Genomic DNA, 25783 nt, shown 5'->3' on the forward strand with positions numbered 1-25783 from the left:
AGATTTTTCCCCAGTCCTTTTTTCTTTTTAATGGTTTTCCAAGACAGGGTCTCTGCATGACTGTCCTGGAATGCAGATACTTGCCTACCTGCTTTGAGAATGCTGGGATTAAAGGTGTGTACTCAATTCTTCTGGTCCTCAAGTATACTAGCCTCAAAGCACATGTTGTACTATTACCACCATAACCACAAATGAAAGGCTACAGCTATTTTTTGTACTCCAAATACCTCCAAAGAAGGTTGGAAAATACAGGTAGAGACAACTGTTCCTGTCTTCTGACTAGTATCCAGCTCATTGTTCCATGACATCTGAGATCCTAATGTATCAACCTACTTCCTATGAGAGCTTTAAATCTCTAAACCACATTTTTAAAAAGTCAAAACATCCCAACTCTTTCTATATACATTTAGAGACCTCCCTGTACGTATGCCCCACTTGACTCTCTATTCCTTCTCTCCTCCAAACCACTGCTGGTATACCTGTGCCAAATCTCTGGGCCTCCAGACTTCAATTGTTCCTTTGCTCTGTCTCCCTATACTGTTACTTTGAGCATAGCTTATCTACTAGCTGCCGAGAACAAGCCTTTCCAGGTCTTAGCATACTTCATGTGCTACTGATATAGATGCCAAGGACCTGGAAATAAATGTTCTCATACACTTCCTCATTAGACTACTCTCCTGGCCATTATAGTTATCATCTCTTCAACTGCATCCAATATCATGGGCCACAAACCTATTTTTAAATCACCAAATATAGCTGCTTGCACAATAAAGATCTACTGTCATGATATGAGAAGGGATATTGTGTAGGAGGTAAAAAGAACTAAAAAACTGAATGACAGCCAAACCAATCCAAGCCATTACTCTTAAATTCCAACTTTACTATTTTATTTGATACAGAACTGTTCTACTCCTTTCTGTTTTGACCACGTAGTAGCAGGGAATTCAATGACTAAATAATATTAATCAGAAAAAAAGTGCCATAGTAGCAAGAGGTAGCAAGGGACAGCAAGGTCTATAGATAATGTTTCCATCTAGATAGGAACAAAACAAATTTCCTGTTTCTATGTAACCTCAAAGACACTTCAGGACAGGAAAGGTTGATACCCTTGTCACACAGGTGAGAGGGATCACAGAATGGTAATGGTTCAGACCATAAATAACATCACATCATTTTCTTTTTGCCACAGCCATGACACCAAGACAGTGTTTTAAAATATATCTTTAAGGTAGTACTATTCTAGACACAAAAACCTATCTAGTCGTGGCAATAAGAAATCCAATCATCCTAGTCAAATACAGGTATGAACTCACTCCTACAAATTTTAAAGCTTGAAGAATCTGAAATCAAGTCAGACAGACCAATCAAGTCCAGGAAAAATTAAGTTTTTCCTTTCCCAAACTTATTTATTCTTTATTAACAAACCAGAGATTTCTTCGTGCCATTTTTGTATATACTAGGTTTTTCTTGACCTCTCCCTCCCTAGGATGCTAAAACCCTTTCACTTTCATATATCACATGCACTATTACTCTCACTACTTCTCTCCCTTAAATCATTCTTCTTCTACTTTCTATACTCTCTCACCCATGTAGAGTTTCATATATACAGTCAAAGCTAATTTGCGCATCTTTACTAGAAATTAAGTTAGATTTAAGAAAACCATTTAGGGGATAGAGATGACTCAGTGATTAAGATGACTAGCTGTTTTCCTAAAAGACCGTAAGTTCAGCACTTATACATTTATTTATGTATGACCGTGTGAATGCATGTACCAAGTTAAAATAGGACAATTTGCGGAAGTCGGGTTTCTTTTTCAAACATGTGAACTCTGAGAATGGAACCGAGTTCATTAGGCTCAGCAGCAAATGCCTTTATCTGTTGAACCATCCTGCCAACCTGTTAGCACTTAGCAAGGACTCTGGGCAGAGATGGAACTACAGTTTGAATCAACCCAAGTGAAGTCCATAAATTACCCTTTTCCATTTTTTTCAAACGTGTCTACTTTGAATCTGAAGGTGGAAGGCAAGAGTCAAGTCTAATGAAAGCCTTAATACATTGCTAAAAGCCTTGGAATTCATCATCTCATATATCAACAGGGCTTAGATTAGAGTCCCACTTTACTAGATAGATGATAAATAGTATCTTAGAGGTAGGTAGATAGGTAAATGGACGAACAGTTGGATGGATGGAGGGAGGGATAATAGACAATTCATTACGAAATGTTATATTCTGTTATCTCACCAGCATTATCAAGATTTTACCTATACTGATTCATTGGTCTGAAAATCTGTTATGTCAACTATCAGCACATGGGACCACAAGGGCTGAATTATGACTATCAATTAAATCAAAATGCCCACACCTCTTCTTTTTTTTGTCTTTTTCATTTTTTTATTATTTAATTAAACTCAAGTTTCCCAGAGCTGGGTTTGTCTAACTCAGAACCGAGATGCAGTCTGTGGAAGCCTTGGTTCGCTGTTTAATGGGCAAAGAGGAGAATATACCAAGTATCTGGCATCTAAGGACATTTATTTCTCCAGCACAATGAATCCTAACTGCTGGACTACACCTCCTAGCTTACCAAAACCTTCCGGAATCCTTTGAGGTCCACCTCATTCATTTTCATCTAATCCAAAGAAATACCACACCCCAGTTAGAGCAACAATCCAATTTCCTTCCTTATGACTTATTATGTGAGCCAACTTCTTTCACTTTTTATTAAATACCCACGAACATGGGTACATGCAGCAGGCACGCCTGAAAGTATACTGAAAACATAAACCTTTGTCTCTGCATCAATAATAGTGTAGCTTTCCTACATCTTTTCATCACCACCTATTATATTTGGTTCTAGAGAAAATGTAACAAGACCTGCATATAGCTCTGTGTACTCTGGAGGCTGGGTGGTGCACTCCTCAAAAACACCTTAAAAGATGCTAGCCTGACCGCGTACTACTTGAACACCACCATCACCACCACCACTACCACCAACAAAACCACAGGCATAAATCCTTAAGAACTCTCATTCCAAGAAAGCTTTATGAATAGCTTTATGAATAGTTGTAGCAGTTCTCCAGCAAGTAGAAGTAAACTTCTATTGGCATACAGATGATTTTTTTTCAAAACCAAAGATATCCAGTTTCTCAGTACAGTGGCTGCCACCATGCTGTAGGCAATTACAAAAGGCAGGATGAAGGCATGGTGAACAAGCAAGTTTTAGAGACAGGCTGAATTCACATCCTAGCACATGACCTTAGACAAGTTACTCCCTGTGCCTCAGTTTCTGACAAAATGAGAATACGTACTCATGTGATTCCTAGATGGACTGACATTGATAATATAATGACACTGGTTGTTCTTTGTTTTTAAAATATGTGCTAGTTAACACTTAAGTGTGGGTAGGATATTGTTTGATTTCTGGACCATCACAACAGCACCAAAACCTTTTGATATTTCATATCTTAGTTTATGTGCTGAAGCCATCTGAATCAGACATACTATGGTTGCCTCAGCAATCAAGTCAGGTGCTTTAAATCTTCCCGAGTATATAAGAATGAATCTCATCCGGACATGGTGGTACATTCCTTTAGTCCTAGCACCCAGGAGACAGAGGCAGACAGATCTGAGTTTGGGGTCATCCTGGTCTACAAAGAGAGTTTTGGGACAGCCAGGGCTGTTTCACAAAGAAATCCTGCCCCCCCCCCCAAAAAAAAACACAAACAAACAAAAAAAAAAAAACAAAACTCTACACCAAATCTAAGCAGCTGTTCCAAGATTTGGAGACATAATGTAGTGAGATTTCTCTTATCACCCGATGCCTGGTGGCCTAATATATTAATGCATTCTGGACAAGCTTTGTCTTCTCAAATAATGGGATCTCATTTACTATTTAAGTAGAGTCAAGGATCGATCCATCCCTATACTGTTCAAGCCAAATTGTAGACAGTTATCTGAAGTCTTGCTAATTAATCTGACTTCATCAAGTAACTCCTGGGTGACTCAAAATCCCAGATTACAAAGAGCACCAATGATTTTACCAAAGAGGGGGTAGTCCTTCGTTACAATTCAATAGGTTAGCACTGTCTAGATAAGGTCAAACATTCATGCCTGCATAAAGCCAACTAACCCAAAACAAGGCTAACAAGTTGATGTGGTCAGTATCACAGAACTCATGCTCTGAAGTTACTTAAGGTTTCTGAAGCTCTTCCGTACTTAGAAATGATGGCCTTATCAACTGAGCAAACAACAACAACCTCTAAGAGCAGGTCAAAGCTGTGACTCAGGATGGATGATATCATTAACGATGTGAAGTTAAGTACCATCCCAGGGTAATTAGTGTCACCGTGAGATTCAATTCTTTCCAATGGCAGAGCAAGCAATCAGTGTGATTTCTTGAGTACACTGACTAAGAGAAGTTCTGTCATATCCAGTGATATTTTAAGACTACATTAGTGTTACAGGGTAAAACAGTACTTTGTAAGCCAAATCAAGCATGTGTTTAGCCATTTCTGCTCTGTCTTCTGTTTCTCTGATCTCAGGCCCATTTGAGTCTAGCAGATACTGTTATTCTCCCTGACAGAATGAACTTGGGGCGATGTCCATGGCTGAATTCATGTCTATATAAGGCCAAGTAAACCAGAACAAGGCTAGCAATTTGACATCAACACACTATTAATATTATAATAACAGCATTATCTTCATTTCAAGGTTGGAAGGAATATTAAGATGTTACATAACTGGATTTTTATTTTATTTTTAAAATTTTATTTATTATTTCTACAGTATTCTCCCTGCATGTACACCTGCAAGCCAGAAGAGGGTACCAGATCCATTTATAGGTGGTGAGCCACCATGTGGTTAACTGGGAATTGATCTCAGGACCTTTGGAAGGACAGCTAGTGCTTTTCACCTCTGAGCCATCTCTCCAGCCCTGTAAGTGGATTTTATACATTATTTTCTCCACAACTTGGGAGTCATCAGAGGAAAAGATCAAAAAAGAACCAGTCAGGGCTGGTGAGATGGCTCAGTGATTAAGAACACTGGCTGCTCCTCGAGAGGTCCTGAGTTCAATTCCCAGCAACCACATGGTGGCTCACAACCACCTATAAATAGATCTAATGCCCTCTTCTGGTGTGTAAGTCTACATGCAGACAGAGCACTCCTACATTAAAGGGGGGGGGGGGGTACATAAATAATTTTGAAAAGGGGGGAACCAGTAAAGCATTCCAATGCTAGGGGCATTTGAAGAAGCATTATTATCATTAACCCCTAACACTATGAATGATACTCTGCTAAACTTGCACACAGAAGCTTGTCAGAGTGCCTCTGAGAGGCTCTTACCTAGCAGAGCCTCAAAACAGATGATGAGACTCACAGTCAAACATTGGTCAATGCACAGGGAGCCTTGGGGAAAGTCAAAAGGACCCAGGAGCTCCATAAAACAAACAAACAAAAAAACTAAGCCAAATAACTAGGACCCAGAGATGTTTGCTGAGACTGAAGCATCAACCAAGGACCACCCATGAACTGGACCTACAACCCCTACAAAGATGTAGTAGATGGGCAGCTTAAGCTTCAAGTGGGCCCTCTACTGCATCGGACATGGACTCACTTGCTAACTTTTAGATCACTTTCCCCTGGCAGGACTGCCTTGATAGGATACAGGGAAGAGGACTCACTCAATATTGATGCAACCTGATGAACTGGAGTGGATGAAGAAGGGTGATCCCCTTTTCTGAGGAAAAGGGAGGGAGGAGGGAGGTGACTGGGAGGGAAGGGGCTACAAAGATGTAAGGTGAATAAAATGAGAAAAAAAATAGCCATCATCAGTATGTGTTTGTGCATGCATGCAGTCAGAACCTGTGGAGATCAACAGAAGGTATCAGATTCCCTGAACTGGAATTACAGACAGTTGTGAGTCATCATGTGGGTGCTAGTAACTGAACCTAGATAGGTCCACTGCATGAGCTGCGTGTACTCTTAAAGGCTGAGCTATATCTCCAGTCCCTGGAAAACATTTTTGAGTGTGGGAAGTGTAAGTATTTGAGTGCTGCAGCAGTAAGGAAATTGAAAATTTTACTATTCAAGTACTGGGGTGATCTGATACATTGGGTACCTCCAAAGTCTAAGTGAACTGGGTCTAGCTAAGTCTACCATTTTTAGCAGTTTCAAAGGTATATGACCTAGTGGAAAAACAGAAGTGGAATATCATGCACAGTCTTTAAGAACAGCAAGAGCTCTCAGCTATCAAAGGGTAGACAAGAGAAAATGTTATTCTTACCATTTATTCGGCCCATGTTCATCCCAGATCCAAATCGCCCCATGTTTTCCATACCACCACCAAAGGGTCCTTCCATGCCTGTAAGAAAATTATTTACTGTCATCAACAAGCCTACTCACACTCATCAAACAAGGAAAACTTGTTTTTATGTTTCACTTTTGGTATTTATGTCAAGAGCTTACAAAGTTTTAGAGATTTTGAATGAGAAAAAAAAAAAGTTGGCTTCCTTTTTTAAAAGCTGGCTTGATCCAACCCCTTCAGTGAACACGCAGCAAGAACACAGAGATGGAACAATTTACCCAAGGTCACAGAGCTAGTTAGTGAGAAACTCAGAACCAAGCCATCAAACACCCACTGGAATTATGGAGAATTAAAACAAGTAATTCCTATATTCCAGAAACTTTTAGAATCCAAACTTCTAGAAACCAAAGGAAGAATGCCATGCAGGGCTTGGAAGACAAGGAAAACACTTAAAAATGATTGCATGTATACTTCATTTTAAATTTCTTACCTCCAATTTTATTTATTCCAAATCCTATGCCTTCCATTCCCATTCCTTTAAAAGAAAAAGTCAATGCAAACAAAATTTATGTCAAAACAGTAATGTTTAAACTTTAAAAGCACAAAATTTCAAACCAATAAGTGAATAAAAAAAAATCCTTGATGTTATTGTATTTTAAAGGTGGGGTGGCCACCATTTCAGCTGTCAAAAGATTGTATTTCAAGCAAAAGCTTTTAGCCAGAGTAAGTAAATGTGGCTTAAAATTGGAACCTATGTAACCTTATTAAATGACCAAGCCAGAAAACATTAAATATAAAATATAATGATCAGATACAAACTATGTAAACATTTACTTTTTAGAATGTTACAAAACAGAAATAGATGTTTAATAACACCCCTATTAAAAGCAAAAATGTAAATAAAACAGTTTCTAAAACACAAAAGCTCTCTTCCATATGTCCAATCAGAATATGCTGAAGTTGATAGAGCCATGAGACCAGGGAAATACAAAAGTGACAGTGCTAAGGCAGAGAAGCATCCACATAACCATTTCAAGTGATTCTAAGAAAGGTCCAAGTCTAGATTCAAAACAATGAAATACACCTTAGTGGCTCAGAAATATAATACACAGAACCTTAAAAGATGCACACAGCTAAGCTTTCACTCAATAGGTTTTCCTTGTCTTCCTGAACAAAGACACTATCCATTTTTCCTTATGAACCATGAGGTTTATCATGCATAAAAGCTTATTTTATCAGTGCTTATACTCCAAGAAAAAGTCATGAAAACAAAAGTGCCAAACAGTCTTCTTGACAGGCTTAGAACATCAATGGTAGTGCTGTGGTCCTGCAGTCAGTAGCCTGCATTGTTATTCAGTGTGACCTTGGGTAAGACCAAATAACTCTTTACCTTGCCTCCTTTCATTGAATGGCTTATGTCTGCTCAATTATCATGTGGCTAAGATGAAGAGGCAAAGTGGCTTTAAAAAAATCCAATTCAAATAAAAAAAAAAAATACTGCTTTTGTGAACATGAGGCTGAGATGAAAAGGTGATTTTATCCAAAACTGCATTTATTCCATTTGAAAAACTCCAGATCAAACTGCCCTAATAGTAGCTTTTAATAAATTCAATTTTCCCAGTTATCTCCAGTCTGGGTGCACTACAATTCTCACCTGCAGGCCCTAGGTTTCCCATTCCAATGCCTTTGTTCAGGTGGTTGGCATCAATAGGTTGCCCTCCAGGTCCTAATCCCATGCCAATACCACCAAGTCCATCTGAAAGAAGCAGATAAAGTCAGGAGTGTGGCTTCCCTTTCTCAAAATACAGTGACCCTTGGAGGAAAACTGGTGTGTTCTAGCTGCCATGCTTCATCCCTACACCAAGCAAGCCCAGGGCCTGACTTGACTTCATCACCTATACACCTGTATACCTGAGATTGTCCTCCTTTACAAAGGTACAGCTTTTTACATACAGCCACACTGGAGTATGTACTATGTACCTACACAACAAGGGCCCCTAAAAAGTCAGTTCACAGGCTGGCAAGGTGACTCAGGGATAAGGCACTTTTTCCCACGCCTGACAACTTGAGTTCTACCTCTAGAACCTATGTGGTGGAGAAAGCTGGTGCCTACAAGTTTTCTTCTGACCTGCAAGCATGCATACATACATACACACACACATGCATACAAACATACAATGAATGCACTAAACAAACTATAAATAAAATAATATGGCCTTATTATAAAATAATTTAGCCCTGTGTGGCCTTAAACTCACAAAGATCCACATGCCTATGTCTCCTAAGTACTGGAATCAAAGCCATGCACAATGCCTGAAACCTCAGTCCAATTTTTTCTTTTTTTTGTTCCTAAAGAAATCTAACCTTGCCAGGCTGTGATGGTGCACACCTTTAATCCTAGCACTTGCTAGGCAGAAGCAGGTGGAACTCTTGTGAGTTTGGGACTAGCCTTGTCTGGGAAAAAAAAAAAAAAAAGAAAGAAAAACAAAACAAAAAACAAAACAGTAACAGAAGAGAAGGAAATCTTACCTTTCTTTCTCACCTCCCCCCTTCTTTTAGAAACAAAAACAAAGTCTTACTATATAGCCCAAGGCTGGTCTCCACCTTGAGATCATCATGCCTCTAACATGTGAGTGGTGGTATCACAGATGTGTGCTACCACTTCAAGAATTACTAAATTGATACCCAGCATATCCTTACCACTGTGCTCCACAAACACAAACAACACTAGTACTTAAAAACAGCCATTGAGGCCTGACATTCAAATATAACAACAAAGATTACAACAGGCTCTTGGTACTTAATTTTAACAACTAGGTTTTTAATTGCATGGCAACAGCTCCAAGAAGTCACCAAGGGTTACCACTCCAAAGCAAAAGGCTCTGAGGTCAACCCTTTGAACCATACCAAGAGACCAAGAACCAAGGATAATTGGGCTCCCTGGGGCACAACACTTCTAGCACAAGCATCAAGTACCTGCTTGCAAGACAGGTGGGTAAGGAAACATGGTCCTTTCAACAGACAAGACATCTCCTATCCCCCGAATCCCTTTTTGGGTAATTTGAATCCTCAGCCAAGTGGCCAAAAACACCTACAGTTCTGATCTATTCTTAAAGCCACCAGGCCTGGCACACACCTTTAATCCCAGGACTCAGGAGGCAGGCAGAACGCTGTGACTTTGGAGGCCAGCCAGGTCTATAAAGCGAGTCCAGGACAGCCAAAGCTACCAAAAAACCCTATCTGGGGGTGGGGTAGGGTGGAGAGCCACCAGGCCTCTTTCAAGCTATCAATCATCACAATTTCATTAACTTTTTTCATCACTCCAAAACCTCATCCTTAGTAGCAGTCACTCCTCAGCAACTACTGAAGTATTTGCTACCTTTTATAGCTACCTGTTCTGTGCACTGCCTATAGTTGGAATCATGGTTTATCTGTACTGCACTGTGTCTGCATTTCCTTCTTCCTTTAAAAAAAAAAAAAAAACAACTCAGTAATACTGTATCAATTGAGTTTGCTAGATTGTTTTAAAATCTATCCATAAGCTAATGAATCACTTCCAACACCCTCCTTCCCCTTTTGCAACATCTACCTATGTACACAGGCTGGCTTTGAACTCATTATTCACCTGCTTCACACTGTTGTGTTCTGTAATAAAAGAACCACCAAGTCTGGCTTGACTTTTAACTACTAAGCATTAAACTATGCTATAAGCATTTACATTATTTCTTTTAACCCTTAGAACAAACCTGAAAGGGGGACTGCTAGACTATACAGCAAAATCCAGTGCAACTTGGCATTTATTCCTTTTGCAATTTGTTTACCTACCCAGCCACTCACTCTAAGACCCTTTCAAAGTACCTAACTTTGCCCTCCACATCTGGGTAGCCTGCCTTGCTCTTAATCCAAGAGCCCCTTTTCTTAAAAAAAAAAAAAAGTATCTGCAATAGAGAAAGACAGTGTCTTAGTTACTTTCCTATTGCTGTGATGAGACAAGATACCAGGACCAAGGCAACTCATTAAAAAAAAAAAAAAGGCCTTAATTTGAGGGTCATAGTTCCAGGGATTAAACTCCATGACCAGCATGGCAGGGAACGTGACAGCAGGAAAGCAGACATGGTACTAGAGAAGTAGTTAAGAGGTCACATCTCTACAAAGACAAGGTAGAGATCTAACTGGGGATGTTATGGGCCTGCCCCAGTGATGTATAATCTCCAAAAGAGCCACAACTCCTAATCCTTCCAAACAGTACCATTATCTGGGGAAAAAAACAAAACAAAACATTCGAATATATGAGCCAATGAAGGCCATTCTCAATCAGACCACCACAGACAAACAGCATGCATGCCTTGGTGCACAGGTGGAGGTCAGCGGACAATTTGTAGGAATCAGTTCTCTTCCTCCATCATGTAGGTCCTAGGGATTAAACTCAGGTCGGTCATCAGGCTTTGCATCAGATGCCTTTACCCTCTAAGCCAGCGCCAATATAAAAAAATTCTTAGATTGTGAATTATTTCTACTCATTTCCTACCATGAAAAAAAAATCTATATAAAAAAACTGGTCAAGACATGCAAGGCACAAGTTATACACCATTAATCCCAGCACGTGGGAAGCAAAGACAAGCAGATCTCTGTGAGTTCCAGCCTAACCAGGGATATACAGTAAAGCCTGTGTTTGGTAGGGTGGGTGGCAGGACAAACAGATCAAGAGAATTCTCAGGCTAATCTTCCACAAGTACAAATATGATAGCAACAGTTTCTATTTATTAAAATTCAAATACTCACGGGGAAGTTGCTGTGGGCGTTCAGGAGGGAAAAAATCTCCCTTTGGTAAGGCCCTTTCATCCTGAAAAAAAAAGAAAAGATCTCAATATCTACTGCAGCACCAGCAACAGCAAAATATGGGAAACAATTACCACAAACAAAGAACCAGTCAGAAGCCAAGTGCTGTGTTGCACACCTTGAGAGGCTTAAGTAGAAATAAAAGACACTAACAGAGAGTCAAGATTGGAAATATAGTCTAGAGGTAAAGCACCTGCCTACCATGTACAAGGCCCTGCGTGCAATCCCTAGCACCAAGGAAAAAGCAAAAATTTAAACTAAACAAACACAACTAGTTAAATCTAAATAATCTAAGACATAGCCATGACACAGAAAAAGTAGGTCAAACATAAAGATATACATAGGGCATGTTTTTATCTTTTGTGCAGGAAAGGTAAAAATACATTTGTATTATTGGGTGGGCAGAGCAGGACCTGAACAAGTGAGACTTACACTATCTTGTCAATTTTTTTTTAATTACTTATTTTTATTTCATGTGCACTGGTGTTTTACCTACATATATATCTGTGTGAGGGCCTCAGAACTCTTAAAACTGGAATTACAGACCATGGTGAGCTGCCATGTAGGTGTTGAGAATTCAACAGGGAAAAGCAGCCTAAACAGGGAAAAGTGCTCTAAACTGCTGAGCCCATCTCTCCAGACCCTCTAATCATGTTTCGTTGTTGTTTTTAGTCCAATGAATCTTTTATTAAACTGCTTCAAAGAACAAGAAAAATTTATAGGTCCTTTTACCTTATTCCTGGATCTGGTGACTGCCCTCAACATCTTTCAGTACTGTTTCTATAAATTATTATCTTTGGCAACACTGTAGCAGGGTTAAGATTGAACTCCAATAAACTTTTAAAAGCTGTCTGAGTCAAATATTTGTTCACTACAGATGTAATACTAATTAAACATTATGTGCAATACTTTCAAGACTGAAGTTCTATACAAAAGATTCTTTGTAACTGATCACTTGCTCAAGCAGGATATTCAACAGACTTCCTGAACATAGGATTTAATAGTCAACCAGACAGAAATCTACAGAAAAGGCCTGCATGAACAAAGGTGCTCATCACTCTGTAGCCTACTGAATAATGATGTATAGGTTTAGTTTAAGGGATAGATGTAGTCTTTAGTAATTCTACATTTTTTTACATTTTTGCTAACTTATTTGAACATATTATGAAAAAAGTGATCTTATTAACTTACCATTTTGACATGCATCGGTCTATCAAACAGCAGCTGGCCGTTAAACATAGCTGGTATTACAATTAAGGTTATTTTTAACAACTGTTAAAGCATACAGGATAAAATGACAAAATGGTAACAACTCCACAGCTAGCAGTCCCTGTCTATGAATGCATGAGCAATTTGAACTCTTTAGGTATGAAGCTTACACTTCATGACCTTACACTATAAAATGTTTGTGGTTTTCTGAGTGTTGAATGGTTTTCTGTGTGGTCAACAGGCTAAGAGTCCTACCACTTCTGAAATACCGTGTTTTCGGAGTAAAGCACCTAGACTCCCAAGTTTAATTTCTGTAATCACATGTGACTTACTACACTGTGACTTTAAAAAAATGTAACTCCAGGGTAAGCCTATGGCAAGGAGAGGGGCCTCTTCAAACAATGTCTGCTCACATGAGACAGAGGGTCCAGTCCACAAGGGTATTATAAACAAATAAAAGTCCTTGTGCTCATAAATGATTTATTTCCTAAACTCTTCTGAAATGAAAACAACAGGAAAAAAACCATTCATAGCATGTGTCTATAATACAACCACACATTCTACTCATCTGTATTCCACTCCAGAAAAATTTCAGATTCCATTGTAATTTATTCACTCTAGTCACAGAGAAAGTTATTTTTACCACATTATTATAACATGCTTTAGGTATACTAATGCCTAACAGTACTATGGCTACCATCTGCCATGAGCTAAACTCCCAAAGAAGGATACATATAGCTTGCACAGCTTCAATGGATTGCTCAAAAGTCACAGTGCCTATTCCACGACTTTTCCCATCTTTATCTTCCAGAATGTCTGCTCGGACCACCACACCAGCCATACTAAATACTTCCTTCAGTTTCTTCCAGCCAACTTTATAATCCAGCTAGGTAAAAACAGAGGGTAAAAACCTCAAGATAAACCTCTTGGGAAAAAAACAAAACAAAACCAACATGTTTTTACTGTATTAACAAGACTTGTTCCGGCTGGCTTCTGAAGAAAATTAATCAACTTCAGTGTAATTTTTAAAATACAGTTGCAGAACCTGGTCTTAACTCTGTTACTGTCTCTCTTCTTACATGGAATAGCTTAAGTCTTCTCACATTTACCAAACTCCCCCCACCCCCATTTAAAAAAAAAAAAAAAGTCAGCTGGGCAGTAGTGGCAAACACCTTTAATTCCAGCACTCAGGAGGCAAAACTCCAAGTTCAAGGACAGCTGAAGCTACACAGAGAGACTCTGCCTTGAAAAAACAAAAACAAACAAAAATCACACCTTTATTAAAGTCTTACCAACACTCCTGAACTCACTTTGCTCTAAATATAAAGTATTTGTCCTTGCAGAGGATAAAAATAACATTCACTTCAGACACACAAAAAACAGCTGTGAATGTACCATCTCTGTTCACTCTTGCTCTATACAAAAACTACAGTAAATAAACACCAACAAGAATGCAAACCCTTGTAAACATCTGAACACCTTTGTAAACAAGACCCCAGTAGGACTAAGGTCAATCCTGAAGCCACAAATGCAGTGTTCACAAGAAAAAAGCCCAACCAGAAGGCCTATTTTATTTTTAAAATAAAAACAACCTATTGTAAACCTAATTTAAATTACTTGTATAACAGTGATATGATCAGTCTAAAGAGTTTTGTACATTTTTTTCTACTTTGTTTTAATTTTTAAAATTGCTCCTTAATGCAATACATGGTATTTTCACATTATTTCCATCCCTCCCGGTTTTTCTATTTTGGAGAATGTTCCCATTTACTTACATTTGCTACAAAAACTGTGCTTCCAAGTCTTCCAGCCTGTAATGCATGGATAATCTCATTTGGGATGTTAGGATTATTTAGGATACTGGGTGGGATATTAATCATTCCTGGGCCACCTGGTCCCATACCCATCCCACCAGTCGTAGCCATCACCTTTTGCATTGCTCTCCTTGCATGTTCACCATCAGGATCCTGAAAGAAATACAAAATGTTACAGCCAGAAGTAGGTCAGAAGTCAGCTTGCAGAGACTAGTAGAACTGCTGCCTTTACTTCGCAGAGGTTCTTTTCTGTTGGAGTGCAACTCAGTGACAGAGTGTTTGCATAGTATGCATAAGTACACTCCCCTGCACCAATAATTAAAAAAGTAAAATTTATATAAGGCCCTCAGTAAAGCACGGTAGCAGGGTCTGTAACCTCAACACTCAGGATTGCTAAAAGAGTTCACAGCCCGCTTGAGCTACAGAGCCAACTCAAAGCCAGCCTAGGCAGCTAAATGAAGCCTTGTCTCAAAATAAGTAAAAAGCTTCAGGTGGGACTCTGTTACAGTCCAGTCTGACGCCCCTTGCAGTGTACTCAGTAAGTCTGTCTTCTTAAAGAATGAGGATACAACTTAGTAGTGACACAGCTTAAAGCAGCATAGTATGTGTCAGGTACTCCCATTTCTAACACTGAAAAACAAAAACAAAAACAAAGCAAGCAAACAAAAATCTGCAGAGACTGACAGTTTGAAAATTTCTCAAATTAACCAGATGAAATAAATCACAGCAACTAGAAGAGTTTTGGAAAGAGCCACAGTTTAGAAACAAGCATAAAACTAAAAATCTGAAAATAATTTAACTGGAAAGATGGCTCAGTGGTTACTTCAATTTAACTAGGGAATGGATGACGGGTTTGGTTGACCAGAGTTAAAAATTCTGGTTTGAAACAAGATCTTCATGGTCATGGGATGGTTGAATCTTACTATTTAATGTAATTTCTGTAAAATTCATCAATGACTTTTTTCAAAAAGTCTGAAATCACTGTTCTATAACCCCACGTTCCCCAAACTCAAGAACACCAGGTGCTGGAACTGAAGTACTATCAATGCAACATATCAGCATTACAGAATTACAGAAATTACAGAAATCTGATGCTGGCACGATTCTTTTTTTTTTTTTTTTTTTTTTTTTTTTTACCGTATTCTTATTTATGTCTCTGTGTCCATACAGGGGTGTACAGGATGTGTGTGAACGTGCCAAGAGAGGCCAGATCCCTTGCAGCTGGAATTAGGTCAATGTGAGCATCCCCACTTGGGTGCTGGGAATCAAGCACAGATCCTTTCTCCTTTCCAGCCCAATCCAATTCCTGAACCCTGCCTCATCATTTTACCAGCAACACATAAGAAATGACTTAAACCCTACCATACTTTCCTCTAAGTCCCAAATATGTTGTCTTCCTTCCAAAAAGGAAAGGTCATGAAGGATGGCACCTGACTTTGATCAACACTCAGGCAGGTAAGGAAGAAAGATCCTGAGTTATAAGCTAGCAAGGACTACACAGCAAAAAACTGTTCTCAGACACCTAACATTGGCACCACCCCCAACATATACACACATACACAAACACACACACACACACACAGTCAAGGAGGTAAATAAAATCTGCCAGTAGCATTAACAAAACAACATTCTCCTTTGGGGAAGGGGTAGAGTACAGTTCAGTGGCAGCTTAATATGTACAAAGCCCTGGGTTCAATCTTTGACACACACACACACAAAAATTAGTTTGGATTAAAAAAAGATGAATAAATTCATCTTATAAAATTCAAAGATGGACAGGGAGATGGCTCAATGGGTAAAGTTTGCAAGCCTTAGTACCCAAGCTCAGATCCTCAGCTACCCATATAAAAGCTGAAGTAGTGCGGCATGCTTGTCATCCCAGTGTTAAAGGGAAAACAGGAAGATCCCTGTCAAGGAGTCCAGGGGCCAGCCAGTCTAGCTTCAACAGTGAGCCCCAGGCTCAGTGAGAGCACCTGTCTAAAAAACTAAGGTGGAGAGTGATAGAGGAAGACATATTCACCACTAGCATGAACGCCTGTGCACACATGTACATACACAGGTATATACCACATACACAAAAATAAAGAGGCAGGTACACTGTGACACATCACTGTACTCAGAGCACTTAGGAGTCTGAGATAGAAGGATCCCAAGTTTGAAATCAACCAAAGCTTTAAGAAAAAAAAAAAAGGGCCAAAAATAGCATTTAAATTGGTGGATCTAAAAATTCTCTTACAGTACTATAGCACTTAGGTAGGCAGAGGCACGCAGATCTCTGTGAGTTCGAGGCCAGGCTTGTCTACAGAGTGAGTTCCAGAACTGTCAAGGCTACTCAGAGAAACCCTGTCTTGGAAAAAAACAAAAACAACTCTCTTACACAATTCCAATTCTAAAATCAGAAGCTCAGGTTATTGTAACCCTGAGACAGCAAGACTAAAGAGTGGTCAACTTAGTTATTCAGGATCTGCTATTAAAAAGTTTATTCTAAGTGGCTGTTGAAGCCTGACACTATCTTCAATTAAAATAACAGAATGCATAGCTACTAACCCAGCAGTTAGGACACAAAGGCAGAAGACCAAGAGTTCAAGGATAGTCTTGACCACAGGGCCTGACTTAAAAGAACCAAATAAAAAACAATAGGTTGCATTTTAGTCAAAGACCATTCTTATCCTCGACAAATAATTATACCTTACTTGAGTTGGAAGTGTATTTCAGTAGTAGACTGTTTTCCTAGTATGTATAAGGCCCTGGGTTCCATCACCAACACCACGGGAAAGGGAAAAAAAAAAGAGCTCACTTCTTTGACTTTCAGTGGTCTTCCACTCAGACTATGCTTGTTTAGAACTTCAGCAGCTTTTTTCATGCTCTCCTCCATCTTGAATTCAACAACACTATAAAAGAGTCAAAAGCAAAAGAATAAAACCAGTCCTACAACCTAGAAAATTCAAATACCAGTAAGTATAAATAGTAATACTTACGCACATCCCTTTGAAAGAAGCCACAGACCAGTCAGTCGAGCAAAGGGGAAAAAGAAAAAAACAAAAACCAGTAAATACCAATGAAAGTTATGAACAAATTAAAGATATGATTTATGTAACAAAAGTCAAGATTTTTAAAATTAATGTTTCTAAGGGGAAGCTGGCAGAAGTGAATGACCTAGCCTTCCTTGTTTTAAAAAAAAATAAAAATTAAAAAAAAAATAAAAAATAAAAAAAGCTGGGCTCCTTAATCTCCTTTTCCTACACATTACCAGCACGGTACTAAAGCTGCTAGGTTATAAGCAGACCTAAATCAGGTTCTCCAAGAAATCACACAAACTTTTGATCTGCTTTCCTTTGTACTCAATCAAACCTTACCATACTCCTACTAAATCCATCCTTTCCATAAACTAAGTTCATCCTTTTGATTATTCTAAGCCGTTCTATTGCACAACAGAAAGTAGTTTATATTCTCACTAAACTAGGCCAATTTTGAACGTTCAGGTTTGTGATGTGTGATTTACAATATACTGGCACAAAGGCTACTTTTCAGAATCTTTGGTTCACACAACTTTCAAATCAGCAAACAACCACAAATAACATTTTCTAGACAAGAACACACTTTTACTTTAATTATACCACCACTAAAATTCCATGCATAATTCACACACAGCCAATTCCTGTTAAACAAAGAGACAATGCTGCTATTGGTCCCCAGTTATCCAAATTGGGCATCCAAACAGAATACCAGAAAGCTCTTTGGCCAGCCATTTGGAAAAGCGGGACTCCCATTTGCAAGCCCCCTCCCACCCTACTGGAATGTTGGCAAAATCAAACATGGCTACAGTAACATGAGCACTCACTGCCTTCCTGATTTCATTCGAGTCCACGCCACCATACAGTTACATTTGTCATGTAGTAAATCCACAGAAGAAATACTCTCAGACACTTACCCTTGACTTTCCTTCAGCGTCCATTAAGAGCTCCACGTATGTTACCTCACCAACTACAAATCAGTTTCCAGACGACACATAAACCAAGGGAGAAAAGCCAAGAAAACAATGGGAATTTAGAACAATCATCAGCAACCTTGTATGGAGCCTCTGCCTTATAAGAAAGCCCAGAAACACTCCATATTCTCTAAACCACCAAACTAGGCATTACAGGTGTGCAGTAAAATAGGTAAAAACTCATTAACAATATGTCCTTGATTTTCCTCCCACCACAAACACACTACTTCCACAGATTTCCATTACCAATTTCCCTGTCTGTAATGCTCACTCATGACTAGAGGCAATCCAAATCTACAGGAAAAAAATCTGCATGATTCACTTTCAGGAGAAGGAAGAAAAGTTTTTGCAGATAAACTTACTGGTGAAATCAGATAAACAGCACACACATCACAATGCCACTGAACTGAGCTCACATGACACAAATACAAGAATGTGTCTATATAAAAACTAAAAGGCATATAGACACAACCTCAGTGTACAAACTGTGTAACAAAGCCCTGTGCTTATTTTAGGTCTTTAGCACCATCTTAAAATTTCTCATATGTTAAGAAGTGGCCCCTTATTTTGTACTGGGCCGCACAAGTTCTATAGCTGATTTCTGCACACAGTCCAAGGCACCACAGTTTGGAAAAAGAATACTAACTATGCAATCATTCAATCAGAATAGCATCTAAAATTATTCCTAACAGTTTCTAAAATTCCTGTAAGAAAGTCAAGATTGGGGCTCAGCTAGCAACAAGATAAGTTAAACAGAGTACAATGATTCTAAGCTACAAGCAACAGAAAAAATAGCACAGATTTTCAAAATTTCTGCAGATTTTCCTCAAGGTTTGGATTGCCAATTCCTGACCACCATAACCAGATGTTAGAATCCATCTAGACAACCACCAAAATGACTGCTGAATTTGAAGATGGCTCAAAGCAGTAACTTGTAGAAAACCACATCTAAATCGGACAGATGGCTCAAAGCATATTAACTTGTAGAAAACCACATCTAAATCTGATTTCCAAAGTTTAAAAAGGGGCGCTGGGGGTTTCTTAGGAATCAGTCACTCCTTCCTCAGAAGGATGATTATGATGTTAACTGTCTTCAACTCACTTAGGTTGAGCAGTACAAGGGTAAAGATAACCCGACTGATCCTCCCTCCTTACAACTCCTTTGTTCAAAAGACATTAGAATTAGGATTTTTTTTAAGGGTTTTTCCCCCCAAGACAGGGTTTCTCTACGAAGCCTGGCTGTCCGGGACTCACTTTGTAGACTAGGCTGGCCTATAAGTCATTACGATCTGCCTGCCTCTGCCTCCCTGAATACCGGGATTAAAGGCATGTGCCACCATACCTGGCTTAGAATTAGAATTTTCGAATCCATACAGAAAGCTAAGATTCAGATGAAAAACAAAATTATTTCACAAATACAATGAACATCCTAAGGGTGTACTTATTAATGGAGTTGCATAGTGGTTGAAGGCCAAGTGTGCTCAAAGTTTAAACTTTATAACCTCATCCTCCTTGTCCTGTCCTGAAATGTTACAGAATTGGTACTTTGCACAAAACAAGGAGAATCAGTGCAAATGGGGGCAAAAAGAAAAGGAAATGGGAGGCGCCATTACAGCTGACTTTGAGTACACATTTTGTGCAGGCAAACAAAAAACTGATCATAGCCAAGTTGACAGTTGTATAGGCTGGCTTTATTTTATCCTTACAAAAGTTAAACCAGTTCCAAAACTCCACGACCACTTCTAAAGCCATGTTTAAAGCCATTTATTTCAACAGCAGCAGCCATTCAAGGACCAATAATAGCTCTTATCTCCACTGATGAAAATGCCTATTGTCAAACCAGTGAAGAAATTCCAAGTTTATCTCCTACCAGCTGTGACTACTGCCCAATAACCTTAAGTAAAAGAATCACAGTATCAGCCTCAGGACAACTTTTAAGTTTGTCAGAATCCAAGGACTGTTGCACTTGAAATTTCTAGCTGGTGTCCAAAGATACTTTAATCAAAACAACAAAGTCCAAAACAAACTTTCTCCACAGTCAAAACCATTTTAACAAAATACCAAGTTAATAAAATTACAGCTTTTCCTACTTGACATTCTAGTAATGACACACACACACATCCAGCTTCAATCCTGTGCACTAAAAATTTGATTTAAAAATGGTCTGCCTCTTAGCATGTTTCCTCTGTGGCTCAGAAATAAGTACGTCTATACTGGGGCACAAATAGCAATCATCATGCTCCTCACAAGTTTGGAACTTTCCAGTCTTGATACCCTCAGAGATTTCATGTGCTTACTCTTTGGGGATCTGCCAATGTTTGTAATATGCTTCTCTAGAAGAAGAGAATCATGAAGCCGTTTTCCTTTTTGTTCTAGTATGTCAAAGATTTGTTTTGTGGAGTCAGTATAACTTATCCACCATATTTCAAAAAACTTGTCAGAAAATAAGTTAGATGACAACAGCAGCCTCAAAAGTGGAATTCAAAGTTAATGAAAAATCCTACAGCTCTCTGATAGGAAGTGGATAGAATCCACAGAATCCCAAGAGTAGACTGCTAAGACAAATCTACTGCAGCTTTAAATGTCAAAGTTATCTAAATAAAAAAGTGTAAAAGAAATAAGAGAATACAGAAACCGAAGTTTTACTGAAGAGAATATGTTTGTGCTTGTGTGGTAGGGATTGAACGTAGACCTTTCATCTTTTTTGCAATCTTTTTATTTGTCTGTGTACAAATACACTCATGTGATATGGGGCATGTGTTTTTCACCACACCTTTGTGGAGGTCAGAGGACAAACTTGTGTATGTTGGTCCTTGCCTCTTGATTAAGGCACTATCTCATTTTTGCCTCTGCATACACCAGTGTAGCTGGCTTGTGAGCTTCTAAGGATTCTACCATCTTATAGGACTAGTGTGATTAACTGTACTATTGTAGACATTCAGTCTGAGGTCTTTATATGTGTACAGCAAACACTTTTATCTGAAGAACCAGTCCTTGTTTTTGTTTTACTTTTTTTTTTTTTTTTTAAGGCAGGGTTTCATTCAGCCCAGGCTTGCCTCTAAATTTCCAATCCTCCTGCCTTCACCTCCCAAGTGCTGGGATTACAGGGGTGGTCACCATACCTGGATTTTTTTTTTTTAAGAGAACATGTGTATGAAAGAAAAAGCAGGACACAGAAAACTGTTGAACGTGCTTTTCTTGTATTATAACAGTCAACACTCAGTCAATCTGAGGAAAAATTACATAGATTAAGGCCCATTTGAGGTAGTTTTTTGACAAGGACAACTTCAGCTGGGAGCATGCCTTTAGCCTTTGGAGGGAGGCAGATCTCAAGGCCAGTTTGGTCAGACCTAGTAAAGCCCTCTCTCAAAAAAAGTGGGGGGGGGCAACTTCAAATACAGTAAACTATTCTACATAACAATGAGCTGACTTGTGGACAAGTCAGAAAGAAAGTGACTAAGCCAAACTAATGCTGATAGCAGGTAAGCACAAACTTTCTACTATTACCTGTATAGCAAAGACCGTAGAGGAAAGCCTCACTGCTGGGGAATCAACAAGCAGTACTTAAACACCTGAGTGCTTTCACGTAGCATTGCGTAGCAGGCCTTGCAAATTTACAGCTCAATTTACAACAGGAAAATATGAATAACTGGACAGGAACTTCATTTAAATTGAAAGCAGTTTTGCCTCATTCAACCCACAATAGAAACTACTGTAAAGAACCGGGAGAGGTTTTCTATTGGACTAAACCTGCCCTCTGGGCCTCAGTTTTCTGTCAGCAGCATTCTGAAATTTACTCAAAGTGATGATCATTAAATAATAATGGAAGGATTAAAGGCTTAAAGAAATCTTTGCTTACACAAATTAAACTGACTGCTGCTAAACTAGGATTTGAGAGTAAACTGTATGGCTGACTTTCCTTTCTTCCTCAAAATGGGCACAGTGTTTATTCACCCGTGCAGCTGAGTCTTGTCTGGGTGGCAGCTGCCCCGCCTTCACATTGCAGGCTCCCTAGGCAGACCAGGAAATAAGAAGTCCAGCACCCAACTTTCTTCATTCTGGGGATTTTAAAGTCTCTAACATAGCACATTATTTTAAAATACCAAAAACAAAGAAAAAAATTTTTGCTTAAAAGAAATCTTCATATTTTTTGTACCCAATCATAACAAACACTTTTAAAGGAGACTATCCATTTTCTGTTACAATTCATCTGAGTTGTGGACAATGAAAATTACTTTCAAACATAGTTCTTCAACCTCTAATCTAAATTCATGTAAAAATGGCTCTCAATTGTTTTTTTTTTAACCCAGGATCTCTCTAGTATCACAACCATTTGTTACTTGTAATGCCTCCATTTAAAAAAAAAAAAAAGGCTGCTCACTGGGCATAATGGAGCATGCCTTTAATCCAAGCACGAGAGAGAGAGAGAGAGAGAGAGAGAGAGAGAGAGAGATCTCTGAAAGTTAGAGGCCAGGACAGCCAGCTACCCAGAGGGAGAAAAAAAAGACTGTTCAAGTTATGAAAGTCATCACTGCAGCACTTGGGAGACTAGGTCAGGAGAGATCAAAAGTTTGCAGCAAATCTGGGATATATGTGAGACCCTGTCTCATAGAAAGAAAAAAAATCAAATAAAAAAATATAAACCTTCACTTTGTTCCTCTGAAATACACTGGATCAGGAAGTAAGTATTCAAGCAAAGAGAAAGGTCCCAAAACAGTATCTTAACCCAGAAGCTGAACAAAACTGAAGCATAATGGCTCAGAAGAAAACAATGATCTCTATGTACCTTGTCTTATAAATAAGTAATACTGATTTTACCGAACAAGCTTTATGCCATTACCCAAGGGGAAAGTCAGAGTGACCAGGCTGTTATCAGATCATTAACAGACTAGCCTAATTAAACACAAAATATACACTTGGTATCAAAGAAGGGAACCATCAGGAGTCAGGAAAGAGCACACGACAACAGTGTTGTTGCCTTTTTAAGTTCTTGTCTTGTTGTGAGCAACTGCAAGTAAAAACAATGTTGCGATGGTAGAGATTTGACAGGAAAGACAACTAATTCTAGCTCTTACTCCAGGAGGACAGTTTTGTCAGGTAGATTGCAGACAGGGAAAGCCGCTTTGTTGTATCAAGCCAATCTGTGTGATCTGGTTAGTTGTGGTTACTACAAAACATTCTTTTAGGGTTTAAGTACATCTATCTGCCACTTAAGTTTTCCAAAAACTTAGGGCTCTCTGACAATACATTATGCCTTTAATCCCAGCACTCTGGAGGCAGAGGCAGCTGGAAATCTATGGCTACCTTGGTCCATATAGTAAGTTCCAGGACATCCAGCTACACAGTGAGACACTGTCTTAAAATGTGGGTGGGCGGAGGACAAAACACTATTTTTGAAAATCAAACAAGAATAAATTTTTAAATTTCATAATGAAACTAGGGCATTTAAGCCATACATATGTAAATATAGTAAATGTCTTTAAACTTCACTGAATCTAAACATTACTACACGAAAATTAACCTTTCTCTTATAAATTCCCAATCTAATACTGCTAATTATTTAGACAGCACAGTAATTAGCCTGTACCAGGGAGCTCTAAACAAGAACATTTTGACAGTCAATAAAAACGAGATTTACTGCACACCTGTAATTCTGAGTTACACCACCAAAAATACACTGAGAAGGAGGAGCACCCACATCCACGGCAGTATGCCAGAGGAATATGAGAACCAGTTTGGAAGGATCCGAGTAAATCACCAAGCTGGCTCCACACTTAATACAGGACAAAATAGTAAATTGAGGTGAACTGCTTCTACATCCAGAAACATCATGGCTGCTGCTGCTGCTACCAGCTTTATGGCTTCCAAAACTGAATTACTGAATGGTAAGCAGTAAAAATGTCACCTACTTTATCCATCATGTCCCAAAACTGGTTCACACACTCCTAAAAATAAAAAAGTAGTTTGGCCTGCAATCTCTTACAAACTAACAATTGCATTTTCAAAGCCACATTCCTGGTTCTTGGAACTACTATACCTTATTATCAATGGATAGCAATTCAGTGGTTCAACCAAATCACAAAAGAACACAAATTTGAAGTTTATTCCAAAAGCTAATTCGAATGAGATCCAACTGTACTATACAGAAAGTCTAAGCTTATATTAAAGCAGCAGTCCCAAAGAACCAAGAACACTGTATCTGGGATGCCACATGACACTCCCTTCAGACAAAAGAAACTTCACTCTTGCTCTAGGAGGATTGGCAGGAATGATTTTGCTGATCAAGGCAGGAAACAAATCTCACACCAAAACATTTTTTTCATCTGTTTATCTGAGAAATACCACATGGGAGCAGCACATGTGACTGTGAAGGTTCACAGTGCTTAGTGCTTCTTGCATGTCATGTCAAGTAAGTGATGGAGTAATGATGGCAGTGGCCACTCAGTTTCAAAACTCAATGCTGGAGCACCAGTACACACACCAAAAGGGCCGTCCAAGTGGCATCTTTGTCACTAAGAATTAATCATTCTCAACAAATCAAGCTCAAACCCCTCTTCATTATGAATGCTCCAGAAAACCAATACCTTTCAGTCCTTCAAAGAGACTACATTAAGGGTGATTTAATCCTATATTCCTTTGGAGGAGAGAAGTTGCTCATGGCACCCTACCGTATCTAAACCAGGACCCAGCAATCTCTTCGGTCCTGAGAGCCACCTTTAGGGCTAAGAATCAGGAAGGAAAGGAGAACAAAAGCAAACAGTGCAGGAGAGGGCGACGCACTAGTGTGCAGACCACTTGCCTTGTCTTAGGCCAGGATTTTGATGCCTGGGCTGGGACCCCATACACACTTAATGCACAACACGCACAGATTATTTGAGTTCTCCTACTGCCATCTCTGACTTCAGAGAAGGAGAGCTCACAGTTGAAACAGAAGATCCTGTTGCAGAGTTTGGAATCTGAGCAGCATACATTCCAGGCATCAAATACTGAATCCAGAAGGACACCCACAAAATTTAAAACTACGTTCTAGCCAGACTTTTAAAAAACTTAAGATAGTAAAACACACACACACACACCAAAACAAAACACAAATAATGTGAAGAATCTGATAAATTTCCTTAACATAAAAACACTCCACTCAAACCAAACTCAAATCCTAATAACCATATTAAGCCAGTAAAATCATATGTAGGTCAAGGGAACCAAAGTCATACGGTTATGACCACATAAAAAGGGTGTGCAGGAATAGAGGGGTAGCTCTAAATCTGGACAGAACATAGGCTCTTCTTAGAGCAGCTTCCACTGACAAAAAAAAACAAACAAACAAAAAACAAAAAATAAAAAAACAACAGGAGATTAGCCACAGAGAAGATGACACATTAACCTTCTTACCCTACTCCACCACCAGTACCATTACCTTTTTCTTTAACCAGGTCTTTAAGTGACTGCCATTTCACGTCAAAAGGTATATTTGTAATGAAGGCTCTGTATCTTTTAGTTGGATTGGCATATGGCTCAAAACGATTGCCTCCTCTTTTTATGTTTTTCTCCTTCCTCTTCTCATTCTGAGTAGGTCGTTCTCCTTCACTGAATTCAAGAAAAAAGTTTTTGTTAGTACAAGGAAAAACCAC

At 38.9% G+C, this 25783-nt stretch overlaps 1 protein-coding gene across 4 annotated transcripts in view; it reads right to left on the minus strand.

Annotated features, from left to right (window-relative positions):
- Hnrnpm (heterogeneous nuclear ribonucleoprotein M) overlaps positions 1–25783 on the minus strand; it is a 41225-nt gene that overhangs the window by 8759 nt on the left and 6683 nt on the right. Inside the window, exons 2-13 of one of the 4 annotated variants that reach the window (XM_021652877.2) lie at positions 25570–25739; positions 18096–18148; positions 17143–17150; positions 16962–17055; positions 14279–14317; positions 14126–14161; positions 13083–13236; positions 12333–12382; positions 11085–11145; positions 7957–8058; positions 6793–6837; positions 6282–6359 (exon numbers count right to left, since the gene is read on the minus strand). In XM_021652877.2, the coding sequence (XP_021508552.1) occupies positions 6282–6359; positions 6793–6837; positions 7957–8058; positions 11085–11145; positions 12333–12382; positions 13083–13236; positions 14126–14161; positions 14279–14317; positions 16962–17055; positions 17143–17150; positions 18096–18148; positions 25570–25739 (890 nt within the window). Of the gene's footprint in view, positions 1–6281; positions 6360–6792; positions 6838–7956; positions 8059–11084; positions 11146–12332; positions 12383–13082; positions 13237–14125; positions 14318–16961; positions 17079–17142; positions 17151–18095; positions 18149–25569; positions 25740–25783 lie in introns of those variants that run through there. The other 3 variants (XM_021652876.2, XM_060370936.1, XM_060370935.1) reach the window with 3 other exon arrangements.

The sequence above is a fragment of the Meriones unguiculatus genome, chromosome 17, assembly GCF_030254825.1.
Source record: "Meriones unguiculatus strain TT.TT164.6M chromosome 17, Bangor_MerUng_6.1, whole genome shotgun sequence".
Lineage (NCBI taxonomy): Eukaryota > Metazoa > Chordata > Mammalia > Rodentia > Muridae > Meriones > Meriones unguiculatus.